Source organism: Bubalus bubalis, chromosome 6 (genome assembly GCF_019923935.1).
Source record: "Bubalus bubalis isolate 160015118507 breed Murrah chromosome 6, NDDB_SH_1, whole genome shotgun sequence".
Taxonomy (NCBI): Eukaryota; Metazoa; Chordata; class Mammalia; order Artiodactyla; family Bovidae; genus Bubalus; species Bubalus bubalis.
In genome coordinates this window covers 66330566-66354891 of record NC_059162.1, presented here as the reverse complement: position 1 = coordinate 66354891, position 24326 = coordinate 66330566, and the positions used below count along the sequence as shown (strand labels likewise).

At 41.4% G+C, this 24326-nt stretch overlaps 1 protein-coding gene across 5 annotated transcripts in view; it reads left to right on the top strand.

Moving 5' to 3' along the window:
- The window catches only part of GIPC2 (GIPC PDZ domain containing family member 2), a 99048-nt gene that overhangs the window by 50135 nt on the left and 24587 nt on the right, over positions 1–24326 (top strand). For all 5 annotated transcript variants that reach the window (XM_045166118.1, XM_045166120.1, XM_045166121.1 and 2 more), the window contains 2 exons: positions 14803–14909; positions 20663–20744. In XM_045166118.1, coding sequence (XP_045022053.1) covers positions 14803–14909; positions 20663–20744 — 189 coding nt within the window. The remainder of the gene's footprint in view (positions 1–14802; positions 14910–20662; positions 20745–24326) is intronic.

Genomic DNA, 24326 nt, shown 5'->3' with positions numbered 1-24326 from the left:
GTGGTAAGATTGGGAAGGCATTTCCCCAACAAATAAGCTATGGGACAGATAGCTTTAGTATGTCCCAACAGTATCAAAGACCAGTGTCCCAGTTGAGTTCAGTAGCTTAGTCATGTCTGATTCTTTGCGACTCCATGGACTGCAGCACACCAGGCTTGCCTGTCCATCACCAACTCCTGTAGCTTACTCAAACTCATGTCTATTGAGTCAGTGATGCCATCCAACCATCTCATCCGCTGTCATCCCCTTTTCCTCCCCACCTTCAATCTTTTCCAGCACCAGGGTCTTTTCCAGTGAGTCAGTTCTTCACATCAGGTGGCCAAAGTGTTGGAGTTTTAGCTTCAGCATCAGTCCTTCCAATGAATATTTAGGACTGATTTCCTTTAGGATGGACTGGTTGGATCTCCTTGCAGTCCAAGGGACTCTCAAGAGTCTTCTCCAGCACCACAGTTCAAAAGCATCAATTCTTTGGCACTCAGCTTTCTTTATAGTCCAACTCTCACATCCATACATGACCACTGGAAAAACCATTGACTAGAAGGACCTTTGTTGGTAAAGTAATGTCTCTGCTTTTTAATATACTATCTAGGTTGGTCATAATTTTTCTTCCAAGGAGCAAACGTCTTTTAATTTTGTGGCTGAAGTCACCATCTGCAGTGATTTTGGAGCCCCCCAAAAGAAAGTCTGTCACTGTTTCCTTTGTTTCCCTATCTATTTGCCATGAAGTGATGGGACCGGATGCCGTGATCTTAGTTTTCTGCATCTTGAGCTGTAAGCCAAATTTTCACTCTCCTCGTTCACTTTCATCAAAAGGCTCTTTAGTTCTTCTTTATTTTCTGCCATAAGGGTGGTGTCATTTGCATATCTGAGGTTATTTATATTTCTCCCAGCAATCTTGATTCCAGCTTGTGCTTCCTCCAGCCCAGCATTTCTCATGATGTACTCTGCATATAAGTTAAATAAGCAAGGTGACAATATGCAGCCTTGATGTACTCCTTTCTCGATTTGGAAACAGTCTGTTGTTCCATGTCCAGTTCTAACTGTTGCTTCTTGACCTGTATCCAGATTTCTCAGGAGGCAAGTAAGGTGGTCTGGTATTCCCATCTGTTTAAGAATTTCCCACAGTTTGTTGTGATCCACACAGTCAAAGGCTTTGGCATAATCAATAAAGCAGAAGTGGATGTTTTTCTGGAACTCTCTTGCTTTTTCCATGATCCAAGTGGATGTTGGCAATTTGATCTCTGGTTCCTCTGCCTTTTCTAAATCCAGCTTGAACATCTGGAAGTTCATAGTTCACATACTGTTGAAGCCTGTCTTGGAGAATTTTGAGCATTACTTTGCTATCGTGTGAAACTCCAAGACGGCAGAGTAGAAGGACATGTGCTCATCTTCTCCTGCAAGTACTCCAAAATTACCAGCATCTCATTCCCATGGAACTCCCCATGAGAGGTGATAGGCCCCCTGATAGAGTTGCAAAGGGAACTCAGAGCTGTAAGAGCTGTCTCCTTGCAATCTGAGGTTAAAGAGTCTCTGTGCCCTGGGCATGGATATATTGACTTGGACATTGAGATTCAGGGTAGCATCTGTGTTGGACTGAGCACCACATCAGTCTTTTGGATCCTGAGACGGGGAGACTCCAAAGCAAAACCAAGACTCAATTTCTCACCAAGATTGTAAAGTGAGGGGCTCCTAGTCAGATTCCATCTGATATTCTTTTCTCCAGAATTGTGGAGCAAAAATTTAAATCTACTGCAGAGATTTAAGTTGGTCTATATAGTCAAAGCTATGGTTTTTCCAGTAGCCATGTACAGATGTGAGTTGGACCATAAAGAAGACTGACACTGAAGAATGGATGCTTTCAAACTGTGGTGCTGGAGAAGACTCTTGAGTCCCTTGGACTGCAAGGAGATCAAATCAGTCAAACCTAAAGAAAATCAACCCTGAATATTCATTGGAATGACTGGTGCTGAAGCTCCAATATTTTGGCCACCTGATGCAAAAAGCCCACTCATTAGAAAAGACGCTTATGCTAGTAAAGACTGAAGGCAAAAGGAAAGAGGGCAACAGAGGATAAGATGGTTGGATGGCACCATCAACTCAATGGGCATGAGTTTGAGCAAACTCTGAGAAATAGTGAAACACGGGTAAGCCTCGAGTGCTGCAGTCCATGGGATCGCAAAGAGTTGGACATGACTAAGCGACTGAACTGAACTAAATAAACTAAGAGCTCTCAGAGCAAAGAGCTGGACATGGCTTAGCAACTGAATGATGAAGAAAGGGTAAAGATATTAGTAGGTGAGGAAGATTGTTGAAAAAGATTACAGTTGAACTTGGCCTTATAAGATGGCAGGAAAAGTACACATAAGGAAGGAGGGCTTCCTGTGGAAAACAACCTAGACTTGGAGGGACTACAGAAAATCAGGCTGCAAAAGAAGCTCCAAGCCATGTTAAGAAGATCTCTGGAAACTAGGTGGGGAACCTGAGCTTGTTGGAGAGGATAACAGGGAATCATTGAGATATTAGAACCAAAGAATGAAGTAATGAAATCCTTTGGGGAATTAAGCCCGGAAGAGGAATGTTGGCTGTATTTGATTAGAGGAGGTGCCATGTCAGAGGCTGCTGCAGCAGTCCAGGAGGAAATAATAGGGCCTGGGATTGGAGGCAGCAGTGGGAATTTGACTGAATAATATTGCAGAGGCACAAATGGGGGTTGGAGGTGGGATTATGCTCTTTAGCTAAAAGAGGGAGGAGACAAGGGTTTGGAAGAAACAAATGTGACCCCAGGTTTCTATTATCAGAGCCTGTGATAAAAGTGGTATTTGGAAATGGGGGAGTTGAATGTAGTAATGGTTTGAGAGAAAGGGAGAGAAGTTTAATTTTAGATACATTGCATTTTATGTGACAGTGATGCTCTCATGTATTTTTTTGGCAAAGACTTAAGGTCAAATTTGGGGGCTGGAACATACCACTTAATCATCCCTTTATGTCCCAGAGTTTATTCTGCCCTTCTTATATCTAGATAGACATGGGTTTGGCATTTACCACAAAGATACTCCGGGAGAAGATAAATGAGGAGCCAAGTTCTCTTTCGTGGGGTGTGGCGGATGTGTTAGATGAATGCTGGGTGTAACTGATAAATGTGTTTCCCATGTAAAGACTCAGCTGGATAAAGTGAAAGTCACTCAGTTGTGTCCAACTCTTTGTGACCCTATGGACTATACAGTCCTTGGAATTCTCCAGGCAAGAATACTGGAGTGGGTAGCCTTTCCCTTCTCCAGGGGATCTTCCCAATCTAGGGATTGAACCCAGGTCTCCCACATTGCAGGTGGATTCTTTACTAGCTGAGCCACAAGGGAAGCCCCTCCTTTGATACAGACCCAGGCTAAATATTCAGTCTTTTCTATTCTAGCTATAAACTCTCATTAAGGAAAACTTACTAAATATTCATGTTTTTAATCCATGAAAAGTAAAATTATTATATTCTATTATAGGAAAAACTCTGTCATCTGTATTACCCAGTTCACTTACCCTAAACAGTGATTGATTTCTTAGAACTACAACATTTAAGGAGCCTTTGGAATTAATGACAACCACAAATAGAAGGTAGATAATAGTTCTTGGCTGTTTGTAGGCTTAGTAATTAAAATAGCAATAGACAAAGGGGTCAAAACTGATGCTAATATGTGATATGTCTTCCTTAATATGGTGTAACAGTGTAAAGGTAATGTCACATTGGTAAAATTGCTCTTTTTCTAATAATGCACATTCTATTAATAACAGTATTTGTATAATGGGAGTTGTCATATAATTGTAAGAAATGGATCTGCCAAATTACACTCAAAATTGTCAGAGTGTGTCTTCAGAAAAAGTTAAGCAGATAAACAGTTCTCTTAATGTATAGGAAAATGTTTGATAGATTAAAAAAGGCAATTACAAAACAATGTACAGTAATATCCTTTTTTAAACTATATTTAAATATAGAAGAAAAATGACTTGCAGTGTGTATATATATATATATATATGTATGTATATATATAGAAATGTTAACAGTTATCTCTGGCGGTGGGTTTTGAATGACTTGTTTGTATATGCTCAGTTGCGTGTGACTCTTTGCGGCCCCATGGACTGTAGCCTCCTAGGCTCCTCTGTCCATGGGATTCTTCAGGGAAGAATACTGCAGTAGGTTGCCACTTTCTACTCCAGGGAATCATCCCAATCCAGGGATCAAACCCATATCTCAATCTCCTGCATTGGCAGGCAGATTCTTTACCAAACTGCAGATGGTGACTGCAGCCATGAAATTAAAAGACGCTTACTCCTTGGAAGGAAAATTATGACCAACCTAGATAGCATATTCAAAAGCAGAGACATTACTTTGCCAACAAAGGTCTGTCTAGTCAAGGCTATGGTTTTTCCTGTGGTCATGTATGGATGTGAGAGTTGGACTGTGAAGAAAGCTGAGCGCTGAAGAATTGATGCTTTTGAACTGTGGTGTTGGAGAAGACTCTTGAGAGTCCCTGGGACTGCAAGGAGATCCAGCCAGTCCATTCTGAAGGAGATCAGTCCTGGGTGTTCTTTGGAAGGAATGATGCTAAAGCTGAAACTCCAGTACTTTGGCCACCTCATGTGGAGAGTTGACTCATTGGAAAAGAGTCTGATGGTGGGAAGGAGTGGGGGCAGGAGGAGAAGGGGACAACAGAGGATGAGATGGCTGGATGGCATCACCGACTCGATGGACGTGAGTTTGAGTGAACTCCGAGAGTTGGTGATGGACAGGGAGGCCTGGCGTGCTGCGATTCATGGGTCACAAAGAGTCGGACACGACTGAGCGACTGAACTGACTGAACTGACTGAGTGCCATCTGGAAAGCCTGACTTTTTTCTTTAGGTTTCTTGTGTATTTCACATTTTAAATATAAACTATTAACTTTTATAACCAGAAAACAGTTATTTAAAAAAAAAAAAAAGACAAGGATTCCTAGTCTAGGAAGTAGAGAAATAATTTTTCTTTTAGAGGCTTTATAGTTTTTAATGGAGAAGGCGATGGCACCCCACTCCAGTACTCTTGCCTGGAAAACCCCATGGATGGAGGAGCCTGGTGGGCTGCAGTCCATGGGGTCACTGAGGGTCGGACACGACTGAGCGACTTCACTTTCACTTTTCACTTTCATGCATTGGAGAAGGAAATGGCAACCCACTCCAGTGATCTTGCCTAGAGAATCCCAGGGACGGTGGAGCCTGGTGGGCTGCCGTCTATGGGGTCGCACAGAGTCAGACACGACTGAAGCGACTTAGCAGCAGTAGCAGCAGCATAGTTTTTAACTATATACTCTTTTTAGAAAGTTTTCTTTAGTATTATCTTAAGTGGTCTATGTTAGAAATGTGGTAGATTACACTGTATTGACTTTTTAAATTGGTGGGATTGTTTTTGCAACTACTAAACTTTTTAAAAGCTGGAGGAAAAATATGTGTAATAAACCACTAATAAAAGTGAACAGTTTTTGAATTCCCATAAAATCATCCTATGGATAAAATAAGTATAGAAGGATGAAAATACTTTAGCCATCCTTTAAAATTCTTTGTATTAATATTAGAGTCTAGAGGTTTATAATATTTTTTTGTAACACAGTCCCCTCTGGATTAAAATTATCCCAGATATGCATTCTGTAATTTCAGGGAGTTGTGAAAAATAGGGTTGAGTTTTTCTTAGATGACACCTTATCTAAAAGAACAAGATGATTTTTGGCATAGTATTTCCCTTCTGACACTTGTCATACACTGTTAAGTCTCATCAAAGGAGCAGTTAAGTCACTTTCTTTAGCCTTTTTTTGTGGGAGGGTGGGGTGGGGAGGGTTGGGTCACGTGTTGCCAGCCCTTTGATCCAATAGCTGCCTTGTGTATGTGGCATCCACTTATCTCCTTTTCCTTCTTATCTGTGCCAGCACCCTGCCAGCTGAATCAAAACATAAACAACCCCATTGCTAAAGACATATGAGGAATGTTGGGGAGAGGAAGGACACATAGAAAAAGGGAATGGACAGTTAAAATTTTTAAATTCTGGGGCAAAGCTAGATATTATGTCAACTATTCAGAGAGAGAGAGAGAGTGCGTGTGTGGTGGGGGCGAAGGTAGAGAGGGGAGCACAGGAGCTGTTTATGGACAGTGCTGTTTGTATAAGTTCAGGCATTGGAAATTCTTTTTTTTAAATTTTATTTATCTTGCTGTGCTGGGTTTTCCTTGTTGCCTACAGGATCTAGTTCCTTAACCAGGGATTGAACCTAAGCCGCCTGCATTGGGAGTGCAGAGTCTTAGCCACTGGACCACCAGGAAAGTCCTGGAAGGCCTTTTTAGAAGCTTCATTGCTCAGACACAATTCTGTATCTGTGAGGTATCTTTCAGTTGGAGACAGTAGAAAACCTTACCAAACTGGCTAATGCAGAAGAGGGAATCTTTTAAATCAACCATCCATGAGTGATGCTGGCATCAACAAAGCTCTATGTAAGGGCACATACAATGTGATCAGGACCCCATTTATTGTCCTTCCTTTCTGTTCTGCCGCCTGAAGCATCAGCTTCATCATCTATAGGTCATCTTAAGGTGGCCCAAGATGGTGGTCAGCAATGGCTGGGACCATGTGCTTCCTTATTCACACAGAACAGAAAAGCAGAGTGTCCTTATCTCAGAATTTCTAGTAAAAGTCCTTAGATTTTTTTCCCACTGACCTTTGTTCATGTGTCCACCTCTGAAACCATCACTGTGATCAGATCAGATCAGATCAGCTGCTCAGTCGTGTCCGACTCTTTGCGACCCCATGAATCACAGCACGCCAGGCCTCCCTGTCCCTCACCAACTCCCAGAGTTCACTCAGACTCATGTCCATCGAGTCAGTGATGCCATCCAGCCATCTCATCCTCTGTTGTCCCCTTCTCCTCCTGCCCCCAATCCCTCCCAGCATCAGAGTCTTTTCCAATGAGTCAACCCTTCACATGAGGTGGCCAAAGTATTGGAGTTTCAGCTTTAGCATCATTCCTTCCAAAGAAATCCCAGGGCTGATCTCCTTCAGAATGGACTGGTTGGATCTCCTTGCAGTCCCAGGGACTCTCAAGAGTCTTCTCCAACACCACAGTTCAAAAGCATCAATTCTTCGGCGCTCAGCCTTCTTCACAGTCCAACTCTCACATCCATACGTGACCACAGGAAAAACCATAGCCTTGACTAGACGAACCTTTGTTGGCAAAGTGATAGAGAGGATCAATTAGATTCCATTTGTGTGGCCCATCCCTGAAGCTGGGAGCAACCAGCTGGGAGAATTTCTAGTACCTGGGACATATTAAATGATCAGTTTTTAAAAAATCACCTTTATTTTATTTTTTAAAGATTGGTTTTTTTTTTTTTTTTTGATGTGGACTCTTTTTTAAAGTCTTTATTGAATCTGTTACAATATTGCTTCTTTTTTTTTTTAATAAATTGTTCTTTAAAATTGTATTTATTTATTTTTGGCTGCATCAGGTCTTCGTTGTGGCTTGGGGTGGCTACTCTCTAGCTGTGGTGTTCGCTCTTCTCGTTGTGGTGGCTTCTCTTGTTGTGAAGCACTGGCTCCAGGCATGCGGGCTTCAGTAGTTGTGACTCACTGGCTTAGTTGCTCTGCAGCAGTGGAATCTTCCCAGACCAGGACTTGAACCTGTATCCCTTGCACTGGTAGGCAGATTCTTAACTGTTGGACCACCAGGGAAGTCCTCCTTGTGTGTTTTTTTTTTTTTGGCTGCAAGGCATGTGGGATCTTACCAATGGTGGAGATTGATTCCATATCCTCTTCATTGGAAGGTGAAGTCTTAACCACTAGACTGCCTGAGAAGTCCCAACATTACCTTTAAATTGTCTTCCCCAGATGATCCATGTTATTGTCCCTAGATGAATTATAGTATATATATGTGTGTGTATATATTTATTTCTTTGAAATAAAAGTGTGCTCTAAGACAGGCACTAGTATAAGAAATGGCAAGTAATGCTTCATAATCATATGTAGTGAGAAACTCTGTATCTTGATGAAATTTGAAATTGAAATTGAAACTTGCTCAGTTGTGTCCAACTCTTTGCGATCCCATGGACTATAGAGCCCATGGAATTCCCCAGGCCAGAATACTGGAGTGGGTACCCTTTCCCTTCTCCAGGAGATCTTGCCAACCCACGGTTGAACCTAGGTCTCCCGCATTACAGGTGGTTTCTTTACCAGCTGAGCCACCAGGGAGGCCCAAGTGTCTGAAAAGGAGGGCAGAGAGCTGCAGACCCCAAAGTAAAGTTGTCAACTCTAATTATTATTGTTTTGTAGGCATGTGTCAGCCTCCAAGAGAAACTTAACATTTGATTTTTGATGAGAAATCACCCAACTTTTAAAAGTTGGCAATTAACTTAAAAAGTCTGAAAACAGTGCACACTCCCAAACATACCCGTGGACTGTGTGCCACTGAGTTACCTGTTGACAGCCTTGGCCCATAAGAATTATCCTCTGTGCTCATGTCCTTTTCCCCGGTGTCAGCCATGCTCACTAAGCTTCTTAGGTACCCAGTTGGAAAAAAATTTCAAGTGATTTATTCCCAAGAAGGGTAGAGAGGCCTGATAAACTGAGAGTCGTGCAGTTGGGAGGGACTCTAAAACATCTACTGTCCATCATTTGCTTTTGGAGTCTTGGAACCCAGGGTCTGGGGCACACTGCCTTCTCTCCTCCCTTAGCCTTGCTGTCTTGGACCTTCATGGCTGGGTCTTTGCTTATACATTTTGCCCAGGAAGTTTCTGGCTCATGAGAGGGAAGCACAGGAGCCCACTTGGACCCTATGATTAATACAGTGATGTGATGACATCTGTTCTTGTGAATCTGGTTAATGTGAGTCAGTCCCTAAGACTCAGGTCAGCTCTGGGAACACTGGAAAAAAGCCTTTCTGGGCCTGCAGTGCTGAAGGTCATTGGCATATACAACTTGCCAAGTCCTGCAAGTCCTGAGTTGCCATCTGGCTGCCGTTTTGTTGCTGTGTAACTCCAGAGCTGGAAATTATAGAAATGAATTAGTGAATCTGGTGAAGTAGCTTAGTTCACCTACACAGGTGGTTAGAGGAGGAGGCTGTGTATTTCCTCTTCCAGGATGGAGTGTTGATGTGTCTGCTCACTTGATCACATGGTGTCATGTAACTCTAACAAGAGACGTTTTGAGTGGGGATTGGGGGGTCCAGTGAGATGGACACTGGAGGGCCCCCACTGCTCAGTGCTCCCCTGAGGGGCTTGGCTTAAATTCAACTGGGCCACTTCGGAGAATCTGAGTAGAGTAGTGGATCATCTTTTGTTTGTACCCTTCTGTAAATGGAAGGGAGAAAAATCACAGTTCTACAGGAGATAGAATGAAAAGGACACCTTTGTATTTGAAGTGATAGCTTTCTGAACATTCAAAGAGAGACTTTAGCATGTTTCTCATCCCGAGAAAAGCAATGCAAGTGGTTTTGTGGGAGAGGGCGTGGGAAGAGCAGATGGCTCTCTTTTCAGGGTGGATGTGTCAGCAGAAGCCAGTGCATCAGCAGCTGCCCCTGTGTGTGAGTTGGACCACTGGGCATGGCACCTTTCACCAGGCAGCCGTCTGAACGCGTTAGACAGCATTCTATCTAGCTGGTGTCCTCAGTGCACACGCAGATGAGGTGTGGTGGTTTAGTTGCTAAGTCGTGTCTGACTGTTCTGAACCCACAGACTATAGCCTCCCGGGCTCCTCTGTCCATGAGATTTCCCAGGCAAGAATACTGGAGTGGGTAGCCATTCCCTTTTTTGGGGATCTTTCTGACCCAGGAATTGAACCCGGGTCTCCTGCATGGCAGGCAGATTCCATACTGACTGAGCTACGAGGGAATCCCTACAGATGAGGACTTATTCCTAACTTCACAGAATTTGTAAATGAGTAGCTGTGTTTTAACTCAGAGTCTCTGATTATTAAGTCCATCTCTTGTTGGATACAACTATGTCTGTACGTACCCTCCTCTTATGGACATCAGGGCTCTGAGCCTACTCTGAATTGTACTCCAGGCCAATTCAGGCCCTCAAGGGAACAGAACAAGAAGTTGTTCTGTGCAAAAGCAGGAGAATGCCCCGCCTCCCCACACACGCCCTGTGTGGGTTGAGGAGCTAACCCACACAACTTGGTTTACTTGTTCTCCGCCTGAAGACAGGGCCTTGGCTGATGTCAGCCCTCCTCTTGTCCTGGGGCTCAGGGTGGGACCAGAGACAGATATCTCCCCACCTCCTCCGTTCCCCCATCTTTCCCTGAATGTCAGGATGTAGCAGGGGCCGGGCTGTTTACTGACAATGCCAGTTAAAATGGTATCATAAAAAATGACAAGTAGATATAAGCATTTTATTTAAAACATAAATCTTCATTCTTTCCCTACTCTTCAGATGTAAAAAACTCTGAGAGGACACAAATTGGAGTTCCATTAAGTCTTTCTTTAGTAATCAGAATGGTAATGCACATCTATGGGTTCTGTTTCATATCTAAAACCCAGATATGTGAAATGCTGGATGTTTAAAGATATTTTCCTAATCTCCTAGTGTCATCTTGCCCACACATTTTTTTTTTCTTCCCCCCAACTCACCTTTATGGAGTCTTTCCAAAGCAGTTAACCTAGTTTTCCTAGTAATAATAACTCTTTTGTTTCATACTTCTTTCATCAGTTTATATAGTTTTAAGTTAAATTACATAATTAGAGTAATAGATATAATTGCCACAAAAGGGTTTGGGAGACGACTGCTTCCTGGTGACATCATCTCAACTGTGGGAGCCTGCTGTGCACCCCTGAGCTGTGAGTGTCCTGTGCTCTGGGTGACATGGGGTGGGGCGGGGGGGAACCCGGAATCTAGTGGATCCTTGGAGCTGCAGACTGATTACCAGTGTCTCCTGTGTGAACTGCATTCCTCCCATAGCTCATCCCCAAGAGAGGCCTTATGCACATCCATTCATGAGGAGTGAAATGGTGGATTTAGGGCTCAGCCTGGTTGGTTTGAGAAGCTTAGACGGGCCAGCACCCTAAAAGTAAGCCAGATTAACAATATTTACAAACATTAAAAAAACAAAACTTTTCTTTCCCCTGCAGGCTAACAGGACCATCCTGCCTGGTTTTATGTATAAACCAGTTGATTTACTTCCCTGAATCAGGATGGTAGAGGAACATGGCTTCTGTTTCTTCAGCCATAAAAACTGCCTTTTGGGAGGCTAAGCCAGAACTAAAATTTCAGCTTTTGTTTTGGTGCCACCAAGTGGTTGGCTTTGAGATAACACTTTGGAGCCGAAGATGACTTGACATGATTCAAAAAAAAAAAAAAAAAATCTGGGGTGAACAGGCAGTGCACAGAGAATTTTTAGGGCAATGAAACTACTCTGTACGATACTGTGATGATGAATACATGTCATTATTCATTCTTCCAAACCCACGGGATGTGCAGCACCAAGAGTGAACCATGATGTAAACTGAACTTGAAGTGATGTGATGTGCCTGTGTAGTTTCATTGATTGTAACGAATGTACCACTGTGGTGGGGAGTGTTGATCATGGGGGAGGTGATGCATATGTTGGGGCAAGATGTGTATGGGAGAGCTCTGTCTTCTCAATTTATTGTGCACTTAAAGCTGCTTTAAAAAGTTGTTGTTCAGTCACCAAGCCATGTCTGACTCTTTGCGACTCCGTGGACTGCAGCATGCCAGGCCTTCCTGTCCCTCACCATCTCCTGGTGTTTGCACAAGTTCACATCCACCGAATTGGTGATGCCATTCAACTATCTTATCCTCTGTCACCCTCTTCTCCTTCTGCCCTCAATCTTTCCCAGCATCAGGGTCTTTTCCAATGAGTTGACTCTTCGCATCTGGTGGCCAAAGTATTAGAGGTTCAGCTTCAGCACCAGTCCTTCCAATGAGTATTCAGGGTTGATTTCTCTTAGGATTGACTGGTTTGATCTCCTTGCAGTCCAAGGGACTCTCAAGAGTCTTCTCCAGCACCACTGTTTGAAGGCATCAATTCTGTGGCACTCTGCGTTCTTTATGGTCCAACTCTCATATCCATACATGACTATTGGAAAGACCATGATTTTAAAAAATAAAACCTATTAGAAAACAATCTTCCAATCTACATCACATTTTCTCTTTTAGCTACTGGTGTTTCAGGTGAGAGCCAGGTGCATAGAGACATAGGGAGGCTGGCTGACTTTTCAAGCCTGGATGACAATCCCTCCGTGAAGTTCCAGCATTCCAGGGCCTGGGTCCTTAGCTTCATACATCCCAGAAATCTTTAATTTCTCCAGTGTATCAAGACTTGGGTAATTCTCTAGGGTTATATCATGCTTACCAAATTTACAAAAGACTTGTTGATAAGTCAGAACTCCTGTGTGTTACTTTGCAATCAGAAATGTGTATGTAGTGGTAGACCAAACACAGGTGTTAAGTGAGCATTTCCCACCCTTCAGCACACTTCCATGGGAAGACACATTATATGGAGTAGGTTGCTTGGTGAAATCTCAGTGGATGTGTGTAAGGTTGTTTATCTTGGAGGTTAGTATCATTCAGGTTGAGGCTGTCTTGACGGCCATACCTCTGTACATGAATCCAGCCTGGTCAGTGCGAAATCCTGGTCAGTGCTGGTGACTGACCTCACCTTCTTCTTTGGGTATTCTGTTGGAAACTCTGTGCTGAGTGAGCATTTTCCTCCTGTTAATTTTCTTCCCTCCGATGGGACACAGTGTGACTGCCAAGGCAGATGCTGTAAACTTGCTGATACAGCTCTAGTCTCACAAGCATCTGTCAGGCCATCATGATCAGCATGAGCTCTGTCAGCTATCATTTAGAGGTTTGGGGTTAGGGGAACTGTCCTGGGTGTCACAGGATCATTAAAAAAAATTTTTTTTTTAAATATGGACCATTTTTGAAGTCTTTATTGAATTTGCTACAATATTGCTTCTATTTATGCATTGGCTTTTTGGCCACAAGGCATGTGAGATCTTAACTCCCCAACCAGGGATGGAACCCACACCCCTGCATTGTAAGGTGAAGTCTTAACCACTGAACCACTAGGGAAGTCCCTCAATTATTATTTTTAATAATTTCACTCTCAGAGGAAAACTTATATGTTTTGGTGACTCTGTCCTCAAATACATGTTAAAATTAACATGTAAAATCCTACCCACCTTGGAGTAGATCCCCAGTAGTGAAACAGGGCTTGCTAAAGATGAAAATTACCCTTGATTATAAGGAAGGATGCATTCGTGCAGACCACCTGATGTCCTTCAGTGCTCTGTACAGATCTCACTACCCGCTCACACACCACAGGCTGCCCTGCAACTTTGCATCGGAGCTCAGTTATCTCCCGGGCTGGTTGCTGTGTCTTCCCACCCCCACCTCTATCCTTGCCTCAAACTGCTGCTCCGGAGTCCTCAGTCAAGAGGACCGGGGGGATACCTGCAGGAGTTCAAAACTGGTGGCCTGTGATTGGAACCTGATCTACAAATCTTTTATTTTTGTCATTGTGTTGTTTTAAAGTTTGATTTAATTGCTAAAAGTTAAAACTCTGGCACAAAACAGTATTCATTTTCTTTGCAAACAAACAGGAGATCTGTCTGCGCAGTGCCTACTTTCTGACAGGGCAGGCAGTCGCTGGAGTAGCCTAGATAGGGTCCTCTCGGGAGTCATCCTCCATTTCCATTCTACCCTTTCACTCATTTATGTTACTGTCTGATATTGAGGGATGACTCTTGGTATGTTGGAAAAACACAACCAAAATAAAACACACACGTAGAAAGGAGCAGCACCATCGTGAACTCTTGCTCCATCATGCTTCCTGTTCTCTTCTGCCTTCTGAGAGGACTTCCTTCATGGGAACCTGTTCCTAGCCTCCTGAGGAGCCTGCCTGTCTCATCCATCCACCTCTGAATGTATTCTTTGTGCTTCCAAGAGGCGTGGTGGTGAAGTGTTGTGGAGGAAAGCATACAGACTTTGGGGTCACAAGACCTGGATTTGAATCCCAGCTCCAATTGCTTCCCTAGTGGCTCAGATGGTAAAGAATCTGCCTGCAATGTGAGACCCAGGTTTGATCCCTGGGTGGGAAGATCCCCAGGAGAAGGAAGTGGCAGCCCACTCCAGTATTCTTGCCTAGAGAATTCCATGGACAGAAGAGCCTGGTGGGCTGCAGTCCAGGGTGTTAAAAAGAGTCAGACATAACTGAATGACTAAAACTTCACTTCCAATCTCTACTGAGTTCAATTTCCTTTTCTGTAAAGTGATGGCTCTAACTTACCTCTTAGGTTAGTGTGAGAATTAAATGGGATTTTGTATTTAAAGTGTCAATCAGAAGGTAGGTCCTCAAATAATGGTGCCTCCATCCCTGTCTTCTATCAAGATATGACTCTTTCCCTTCTTCATGACCTTGATGAAGTCCAGCTGCACACCAACCTCTGCCTTCATGCCACATAGACTTCTTTACTCTTACAATAAAACCAACTGTTTTAATTTTTGTTCCTTGTAACTTCCAGTCTTTCACATCAGCACATTTCACATATTCCCTTTTCTTTTTGTAGTCAGACCTCCCATACCTCTCTATCATTTGAGAGACTCTTGTATGAGAAAAACGGATGACAGGTGAATTTATTTTGGGAAATTCTATCAGGCATAGCTTTTATAAAATTTTACAATAACTGTACAAAAATTTATGGTGGAAACTCCATTAGCTTTTATAGCCATCAGTTGAAATTCTTAATATGTATACCTTTCCCTATCCATTGTATTTTTATAGATATGGAGCCCAGGTCAAAAGCTGGAAAGTCATCAACAGGAAAGATTGGTACGGGAAGGGAGACACTTCGTCTGAGATCGAAAGGTCCTGCCACCGTGGAGGAAGTGGTATGTTAGGTTCACTTAATCCTTATTCAGCTTGGAAATGCATGAACATTCATGTTTGTCAGAGCTGAAAATAAAGGTAAAATCACAAGATTAAGTAAAAGGCTTTGTATTCTAATTAAGGCATGGTCTTTAATTCATTGTCTACTTAGACAATATGAATGTTATTGAAGGCATTTGAGAAGGAAATACAGAAACTAAGTGTGTGAGGAGAGATTGTGATACAGCAGTCCTCAGCCACCTGCAGTCAGTTTTTTCTAGAGTATACAGACATCTGGACTGCCTAAAAACTTAAATCAGCCAAAGCTCTCTGAGGTCTAAGAAAAAGTCACTGAGCCACCTGTAGGAGTAAACAGATTTGAGATTTTGATAGTGAAAGATGATGTTCATGAAAACCAGTCTCCTCAGGCAAAGCATTTGATAATCATCCGGTCTCCTCTTTCATGTCCCACACCCCTTCCATCAGCAAATCCTTGTGGATCCACCTCCACAGCAGAGCAGAGCGACCAACTTCTCCCCACCTCTGGCCCCCCACTCTGACCTAAGGCACCAACAACTCATCTCAACTATTGTGGTCACCAGCTCATGCTTCCTGCTTTCTCTCTCCCTTGCCTTCTTACCCTCTTTACCCACACAGCAACTAGGGTTATCCTTTGAAAATACAAATGAGATTGTTACTTTTCTGTAACAATCTGTTCAAAATCCTCTAGGGGGTTCCCTCAGAGTAACAAGCTAACATCCTCAGAGGGACCAGCGTGATTTGACTGTGTTTCTACTCTGATCTCATCTCTCTTTCCTCCTGCCTCCCCCTGCTTCAGCTACTTGAGTCTCCTTGCTGTCCACACTCTAAATACATCCCCATCTCAGGACCTCTGTATGAGGTGTTATGTCTGGCTCATGCTCTCCTCGCTTATGGGCATGGCTCACTCCCTTGCTGCCTTCAATTTCTGTCTTTGTCCCACCCTGTCTAACCTCTGAGCATAATTTAATAGCAGTTCCTGCCACCTGCACTCTGCCCAGTCTTCCTTACCCTTTATTTTCTCTAAGGCACTGAACCTGTTGGGCCTCATTGTATCTTTGTTTCCTTTTTGTCCCTTATCTTGTTCTCATCTGTTCTGATCACTGCCATATCTCCAGCACCTAGAACAATGCCTGACACTTCAGAGGAGCTCGGATCTTTGAATTTAATGAATTAGTGAGTGATTCATTTATGCTTGATGGGAGGAAGGGTTTTGCTGATTGACTGTCTATGAGGTCAGTATTTAAGTGAAAAACACCAGGAGAAAAGATGAATGGAGGGAAGGAGAGCAGAAGAGGGCAGCAGTGGTGAGGATTCAAAGTGGCAAATGGCAGGCCTGCTCACCACAGGAAGCCAGCAGTGATGAAGCCCTCCTGTGGGGGAGGGCAGGACAGGCAGGCCTCTGAGCTCCAGACTGCCTGCCTGAGGTGGGAGGGATGTGTGTGTGTGTGTGTGTGTGTGTGTGTGTGTGTGTGTGTGTGTACTGTCCTAGGGCTTCCAGCTGCTTGAAGAACAAAAGAGTGAGACAGATGAATGGTAAGGAGGCTGTTATCATAGGATCCAGAGCTTGTGGGGGACGATGTCAGGGTCAGTCATGGGTGTGGTTTGTTGGAGCAGATTCTTAAGGAACCACGAGGCCAAGGTTGTCTTCTTGAACACTGGAGTCACCTAGGATGTTGTCAGTTCTGGGGACTCCAGAGGAAGATTCCGAGTTGGGTGTCTTGTTCCTGGGTGAATGAGTAGATTGAAATGGAGGCTGGTGACAGCGGAGAGGGCCAGGAGGGCCAGAAGCATTTTGAAAGTGAGAGATGATGAGGTTTGTGAAAAAACCCAGGGCAGTAACTTCTGGTCGTTCCAGAGTCTTTACTTTTTCAGTGTTCAGCCTGCTGCCTGGCATACTACTGAAGGCCAGTAAGTGTTCATTGAATAAGTGAACACACCTAGGTGGAAGAAAGGAATCTGTAAGAGGGGGGAAGGAGCTGGGGGTCCCAGCTGTGCTCTGCAGTGGAGGCTGGGAGGGGAAAAGCACAGACCTTCAAACTGCTTGCATAGAAACTGGAGTCGGCAGGAAAAACTCCATGTCACTTCAGGAGGGAGGCTATCTTCTAACAGTTCACGTGGATCACATATATCTGTTTATTTATGAGCAGCAGTTGTGTATCAGGTGCTGGAATGAAAAAGAATAACTGAAGATCTGCCTGAGGAGGTGGGAAAGATTCATTCCAAGATAAACTCTAAATCTCTCTTCCTATTTGCATAGCCTGTTTCTTGAAATAGGGCAATTAAAATAGCTCATAATAAAGGGGGGGAAAAAACTAGTTTGGCACTAATATTAAATCTGATACAAATTTAATACCTATGATTTAATTTCAAACAGTAAAGATTTGAAACCATGCAGCTCATCACCTAGCACAAATTCTGAAAACTGAACAATACTCCACTTGCATGAGTTACTTGCTGTGTGTTTGTTGAGACAGGCACAGTCCAGGGACTGGTAACACAAAGGTGATTAAAGACCTTGTTTTTCCTTTAAAGGGAAGAGGCATGAAAATAAACTGTTACAAACCAGAATGTTTTGTAATGCCACAAGGAAGGGGCTAGCTGATGAGCTATAGTTAGGAATCAGTAAAGAGGGAAATTGGGAGAGTTGCCTCCATAAGAAATAGTTGAGTTAGTCACAGATGGAGAGAAGAGTGTTCTGGGCATGAAATGATAATGGATATGGGAACCTTGTAAATGTCTATGAGGCTGGAGTGTGGCTGCTGAAAGTATCTGGTTGGAGGTGTTGAGACTGGAGATAGAGGCCTGGGTCAGGGCATGAAGGGTCTGTAAATAATGCTAAGGGTGGTGGTGGGGGGTGGCTATTTAAAAATTGCAAGGGAAAAAAAAAAAAAAAAGGCAAGGGGAGCAGCAAGTCGGTTTTGTGTTTTAGAAAAATCCCTTGGTTCTAGGGATGGAATGTTGAACAGGCTAGATTTGCAAGGGTGAAGATTACCGGTGGGGAGACCCATTAGGAAACCTCTGCACATAAGAAAAGACGAAGGAGTATTATTCAGTCAAAAGAAGGAAATCCTGCCATTTGTAGGATGTGGATGGACCTGAACAATAGTGTAATACGTCAGAGAAAGACAAATATTGGATGACCTCAGTTTTATTATCTCCCCCTCTCCCATTCCAAACAAAACAAACCACACCTTGTGTAGAAACAGAGCAGATTGGTTGTTGCCAGAGGCAGGGAGTTGGGCAGGCGGGCTGGGTGACATGGATGAAAGGGGTCAAAAGGTACAAACCTTCAGTTATAAGTAAGTCCTGAGAGTGGACTCACAGCTTGGTGATTATTGTTGATAATACTGTATTATATATTTGAAAGTTGCTAAGAGACTAGATCTTAAAAGTTCTCATCACAGGGAAGAGAAAACTATGTGTAGTGATGGGAAACTAGACTTAGTGTGGTGATTTTTTTTTTTTTTACAGTATATACACATATAAAATCATTATGTTGAATACCTGAAACTAATAGTATATGTCAATTATATCTCAATTAAAAACAATTAGGACTGAACACAGGCAATCAGAATGTGAATGGAAGAGGGTTGATGAAATCAAGAGCTGTTTAGAATAGTAAGATCTTGGTGGCCATTTTTGTGTGAGGAGTACTGATACTTGTTGCAATAACCTGCAATGTATCTGGATAAATGCAAAGATAAATACATAAGTTACTTTGCATAGCCTGTCACTTTACACAGACTATTCAAAATACATTGTAAATAAGTCAAGAGTGATATATCATGTCTCTTGTCTCATTGTTTTAAAGGCCTAGTTAATATAAATAAAAGTACATGAAAGTTGTAATAATATCCTCAAGGAAATAAAAATAAAATTTTAGTGTAGTAAAATGTATTTTAAAATAAGTTTTGAGAATACAAAACAACCTATATTTATGGCAGTATTCAAAGTATTATGACTTTTTTGCAACTTAATCTTGAATTCAACATTTGTACCTATGGTCACGCATTTAATATCTTTGGGCAGTTTTTTTTTTCCAGCTCTGAAGCCATTTAAAACCAAATATTAAAATAAAATAAATATAGAACCAGACTTTACCACATATTAAACCAAGATTTTTAAAGAACAATAAAATATATGTGATCATGTTTTTTCATAGAAACTTTTACTAGTTAGGAAGAACAAAAATATTTTGGTACCCTTAATACACATATTATATATGTAATTGATAAAGAATGCATACAGTAGTCTCCTCTTATCCACAGCAGACACATTCCAAACCCCCCAATGGATGCCTGAAATTGTAGATAGTACTGAGTTCTGTGTATACTGTTTTTCCTGTACATATATACCTATGATAAAGTTTAATTTATAAATTGGGCACAGTAAAAGTTGATTACAAGTAATAGTTAAATAGAGCAAGTATAAAATGTACTATAATAAAAGCTATGTGAACGCGGTCTCTCTCTTTAAAGATTTTATTTTACTGGACTCACTCTTCTTGTGCTGATGTGAGATGATAAAATGCCAGTGTGATGAGATGGAGTGAGGCGAATGACACCGGCGTTGTGACGTAGCATTAGCCTTCTTACTCTAGGTCAGAAAGAGGATCATCTAGCTGTGATGATGGGGAAGGTTGGATCTCAGGAGCAGATGATGTTGATGGTTGGGGGTTCTGGGATGGAGCAGATGGTGTGAGGTTTTATCATATTACTCAATGGCACACAATTCAAAACTTAGAAACTGTTTATTTCTGGAGTTTTCCATTTAATATTTTTGGACCTCAGTTGACTGAGGTAACTGAGGAGGAAAGCAAAACCACAGATAAGGATGGGGGACTAGTGTACAAATAATTAGACGTATGTGTTTAGGATGTTTTACTCTTGGGGTGAGCTCTGCCCTTTTCAAGGCACACAGGACCCCTTGAGATCTAGTCATGTCACATGGGATATCTTGCAGTCCCTTTAACCTGCTGTACTTTTCTATCAGACTCTGTGACCCCACATAGACTTCATGTCTCTGTTGTCTTCTATCTGTCCTGGTTTATCTGACACCAGTTAATTTTGAAAACACAGTTCTTAAATCACCTTTCTGAAGTCTTCCTGGACTCTTAGAGATTTAAATTTACTTCCACTGGGACTTCCCTGGTGGTCCAGTGGTTAAGAATCTTCCTGCTTATGCAGGGGACCTGGGTTCTATCCCAGCTCTGGGGAGATCCCACATGCTGTGGGGCAACTAAGCCTGAGTGTTGCAACTACTGAGCCCATAATTCTAAGGTCTGTGAGCTGCAAGTACTGAGACCTTGAACCTCACCTTATGAAGCCCACACACAGCAAAGAAGACCCAGCACAGCCAAAAATAAATTAATAAATAAAAAAATTTATTGCCCCTGTGATGTCTCTGTACCTTTGACATCCTTTAGAAATTGTCCTTATTGTGGTTAAATAGCTATTTTTTTCACATCTCTCTCCCTTCTAGATTGCTAGCTACTTGGAGACACCATTCCTAGTTCTTCTTCTTTGAATCTGTAATACTTACCACAAACATTAAAAATAAGTATTTACTGTATTGATTTGTATTGAACTACAGGGCACATTCTAGATATATTTCCATTAAAATTAGCTGAAGTACACAACCAGGAACTGGCTCTACTTCAGATTTCCCCCATGTGTGCCTCAACATTCAAGAGATTGCATGTAAAAATGTCTTATTTCTCTTTTCTTTGATAAAGCCTTCTGAAGCCAAGGAAAAGGCGATTGGAAAGGTTGATGATCTTCTTGAATTGTACATGGGAATTCGAGATACTGATTTAGGTAAGATTATACTATTTAAAAAAGTCTTATGTGTCTTAATTTTATGGAACTTAATGCTTATTTATGTCTTGCTTGCATTTATAGTCAATTATACTTTTCAAGGTAAAAAGTGTTTGTGGAGTGATCAAAAGCATAATGAAAATGAAGATAATATATAAAAGTAAAAAGAACACTTTGCCCTTATCCCTTACTAGTTTTGAGGCCTGAAAGCCAAGTCAACTTTTCTAAACCTCAGGGTTTTTTTTTTTACAGGAAAATGTTTAACTATTTTTGAAAAGTTGAAGTAGGGCTGATCTTAAAATATTGTGTTTTAGATGTACAGCAGAGTGATTCAGTTATATATTGATATATATTTTAGATTCTATTCCATTATAGGTTATTACAAGATACTGAATATAGTTCACTGTGCTATACAGTAAATCCCTGTTGTTTATCTGTTCTATGTATAGTAGTGTATATCTGATAATCCCAAACATCTAATTTGTCCCTCCCTCCCTTTCCCCTTTGCTAACAGTAAGTTTGTTGTCTATGTCCTTGAGTCTGTTTCTGTTTTGTATATTAGTTCATTTATATTATTTTTTAGATTCCACTTATAAGTGATATCATATGATATTTGTCTTTGACTTACTTCACTCAGTATGCCAGTCTCTAGGTATTAGCATATTTTTCTTTATCTGTCTTACTTCCACTATGTTGCTACAAATGGCAATATACCATTCTTTTCTATGACTGAGTAGTATTACATTGTGTGTGTGTGTCTGTGTATATGTATATATACATATCACATCTTTTGTATCCATTCATCTGTCAGTGGACACTTAGATTGCTTCGATGTCTTGGCTATTGTAAATAGTGCTGATATGAACACTGGGATGCATGTATCTTTTTGAATTAAAGAGTTTTGTTTTCATCTTTTCTGGATATATGCCCAGAATGGGATTGATTGCTGGGTTATTATTATTTTTAAATTAATTAATTTATTTTAATTGGAGGCTAATTAATTTACAATATTGTAGTGTTTTTTTGCCATACATTGGCATGAATCAGCCATGGGTGTAAATGTGTGCCCCATCCTGAACCCCCCCTCTCACCTCCCTCCCCATCTCATCACTCAGGGTCATCTCAGTGCACCGGCCCTGAGCACCCTGTCTCATGCATCGAACCTGGACTGGTGATCTGTTTCACATATGATGATATACATGTTTAAGTGCTATTCTCTCAAATCATCCCACACTTGCCTTCTCCCACAGAGTCCAAAAGACTGTTCTTTACATCTGTGTCTCTTTTGCTGTCTTGCATATAGGGTCATCGTTACCATCTTTCTAAATTCCATATATATGCATTAGTATACTGTATTGGTGTTTTTCTTTCTGACTTACTTCACTCTGTATAATAGGCTCCAGTTTCATCCACCTCATTACAAATGATTCAAATGTCTTCTTTTTAATGGCTGAGTAATACTCCATTGTGTATATGTACCACAGCTTTCTTATCCATTTATCTGCCGATGGACATCTAGGTTGCTTCCATGTCCTGGCTATTGTAAACAGTGCTGCGATGAACATTGGGGTACATGTGTCTCTTTCAATTCTGGTTTCCTTGGTGTGTATGCCCAGCAGTGGGATTGCTGGGTCATATGGCAGTTCTATTTCCAGTTTTTTAAGGAATCTCCACACTGTTCTCCATAGTGGCTGTACTAGTTTGCATTCCCACCAACAGTGTAAGAGGGTTCCCTTTTCTCCACACCCTCTCCAGCATTTATTATTTGTAGACTTTTTGATAGCAGCCATTCTGACCAGCGTGAGATGGTACCTCATTGTGGTTTTGATTTACATTTCGCTGATAATGAGTGATGTTGAGCATTTTTCATGTGTTTGTTAGCCATCTGTCTTCTTTAGAGAAATGTCTGTTTAGTTCTTTGGCCCATTTTTTGATTGAGTCGTTTATTTTTCTGGAATTGAGCTGCAGGAGCTGCTTATATATTTTTGAGATTAATTCTTTATCAGTTGCTTCATTTGCTATTATTTTCTCCCATTCTGAAGGCTGTCTTTTCACCTTGCTTATGGTTTCCTTCGTTGTGCAAAAGCTTTTAAGTTTAATTAGGTCCCATTTGTTTATTTTTGTTTTTATTTCCATTACTCCGGGAGGTGGGTCATAGAGGATCCTGCTGTGATTTATGTCAGAGAGTGTTTTGCCTATGTTTTCCTCTAGGGGTTTTATAATTTCTGGTCTTAAGTTTAGATCTTTAATGCATTTTGAATTTATTTTTGTGTATGGTGTTAGAAAGTGTTCTAGTTTCATTTTTTACAAGTGGTTGACCAGTTTTCCCAGCACCACTTGTTAAAGAGATTATCTTTTCTCCATTGTATATTCTTTCCTCCTTTGTCAAAGATAAGATGTCTATCAGTTCAGTTCAGTCACTCAGTCGTGTCCGACTCTTTGCGACCCCATGAATCGCAGCATGCCAGGCCCCCCTGTCCATCACCAACTCCCGGAGTTCACTCAGACTCATGTCCATCGAGTCAGTGATGCCATCCAGCCATCTCATCCTCTGTCATCCCCTTTTCCTCCTGCCCCCAAACCCTCGGGTATGTGGATTTATCTCTGGGCTTTCTATTTTGTTCCATTGATTTATATTTCTGTCTTTGTGCCAGTACCATACTGTCTTGATGACTGTAGCTTTGTAGTATAGTCTGAAGTCAGGCAGGTTGGTTTCTCCAGTTCCGTTCTTCTTTCTCAAGATTGCTTTGGCTATTCAAGACTTTTTGTATTTCCATACAAATTGTGAGATTATTTGTTCTAGTTTTCTGAAAAATACCATTGGTAGCTTGATAGAGATTGCATTGAATCTATAGATTGCTTTGGGTAGTATACTCATTTTCACTTTATTGATTCTTCTGATCCATGAACATGGTGTATTTCTCCATCTATTTGTGTCATATTTGATTTCTTTCATCAGTGTTTTATAGTTTTCTACATATAAATCTTTTGTTTCTTTAGATAGATTTATTCCTAAGTATTTTATTCTTTTCATTGCAATGGTGAATAGAATTGTTTCCTTAATTTCTCTGTTTTCTCATTGTTAGTGATAGGAATGCAAGGGATTTCTGTGTGTTAATTTAATAACCTGCAACTTTACTGTATTCATTGATTAGCTCCAGTAATTTTCTGTGAAATCTTTAGGGTTTTCTATGTAGAGGATCATGTTATCTGCAAACAGTGAGAGTTTTACTTCTTCTTTTCCAGTCTGGATTCCTTTTATTTCTTTTTCTTCTCTGAGTGTGGTGGCTAAAACTTCCAAAACTATGTTGAATAGGAGTGGTAAGAGTGGGCACCCTTGCCTTGATCCTGATTTTAGGGGGAATGTTTTCAATTTTTCACCATTGAGGATAATGTTTGCTATGGGTTTATCATATATAGTTTTTATTATGTTGAGGTATGTTCATTCTATGCCTGCTTTCTGGAGATTTTTTTTTTCTCATAAATGGATGTTGAATTTTGCCAAAGGCTTTCTCTGCATCTATTGAGATAATCATATGGTTTTTATCTTTCCATTTGTTAATGTGGTATATCACATTGATT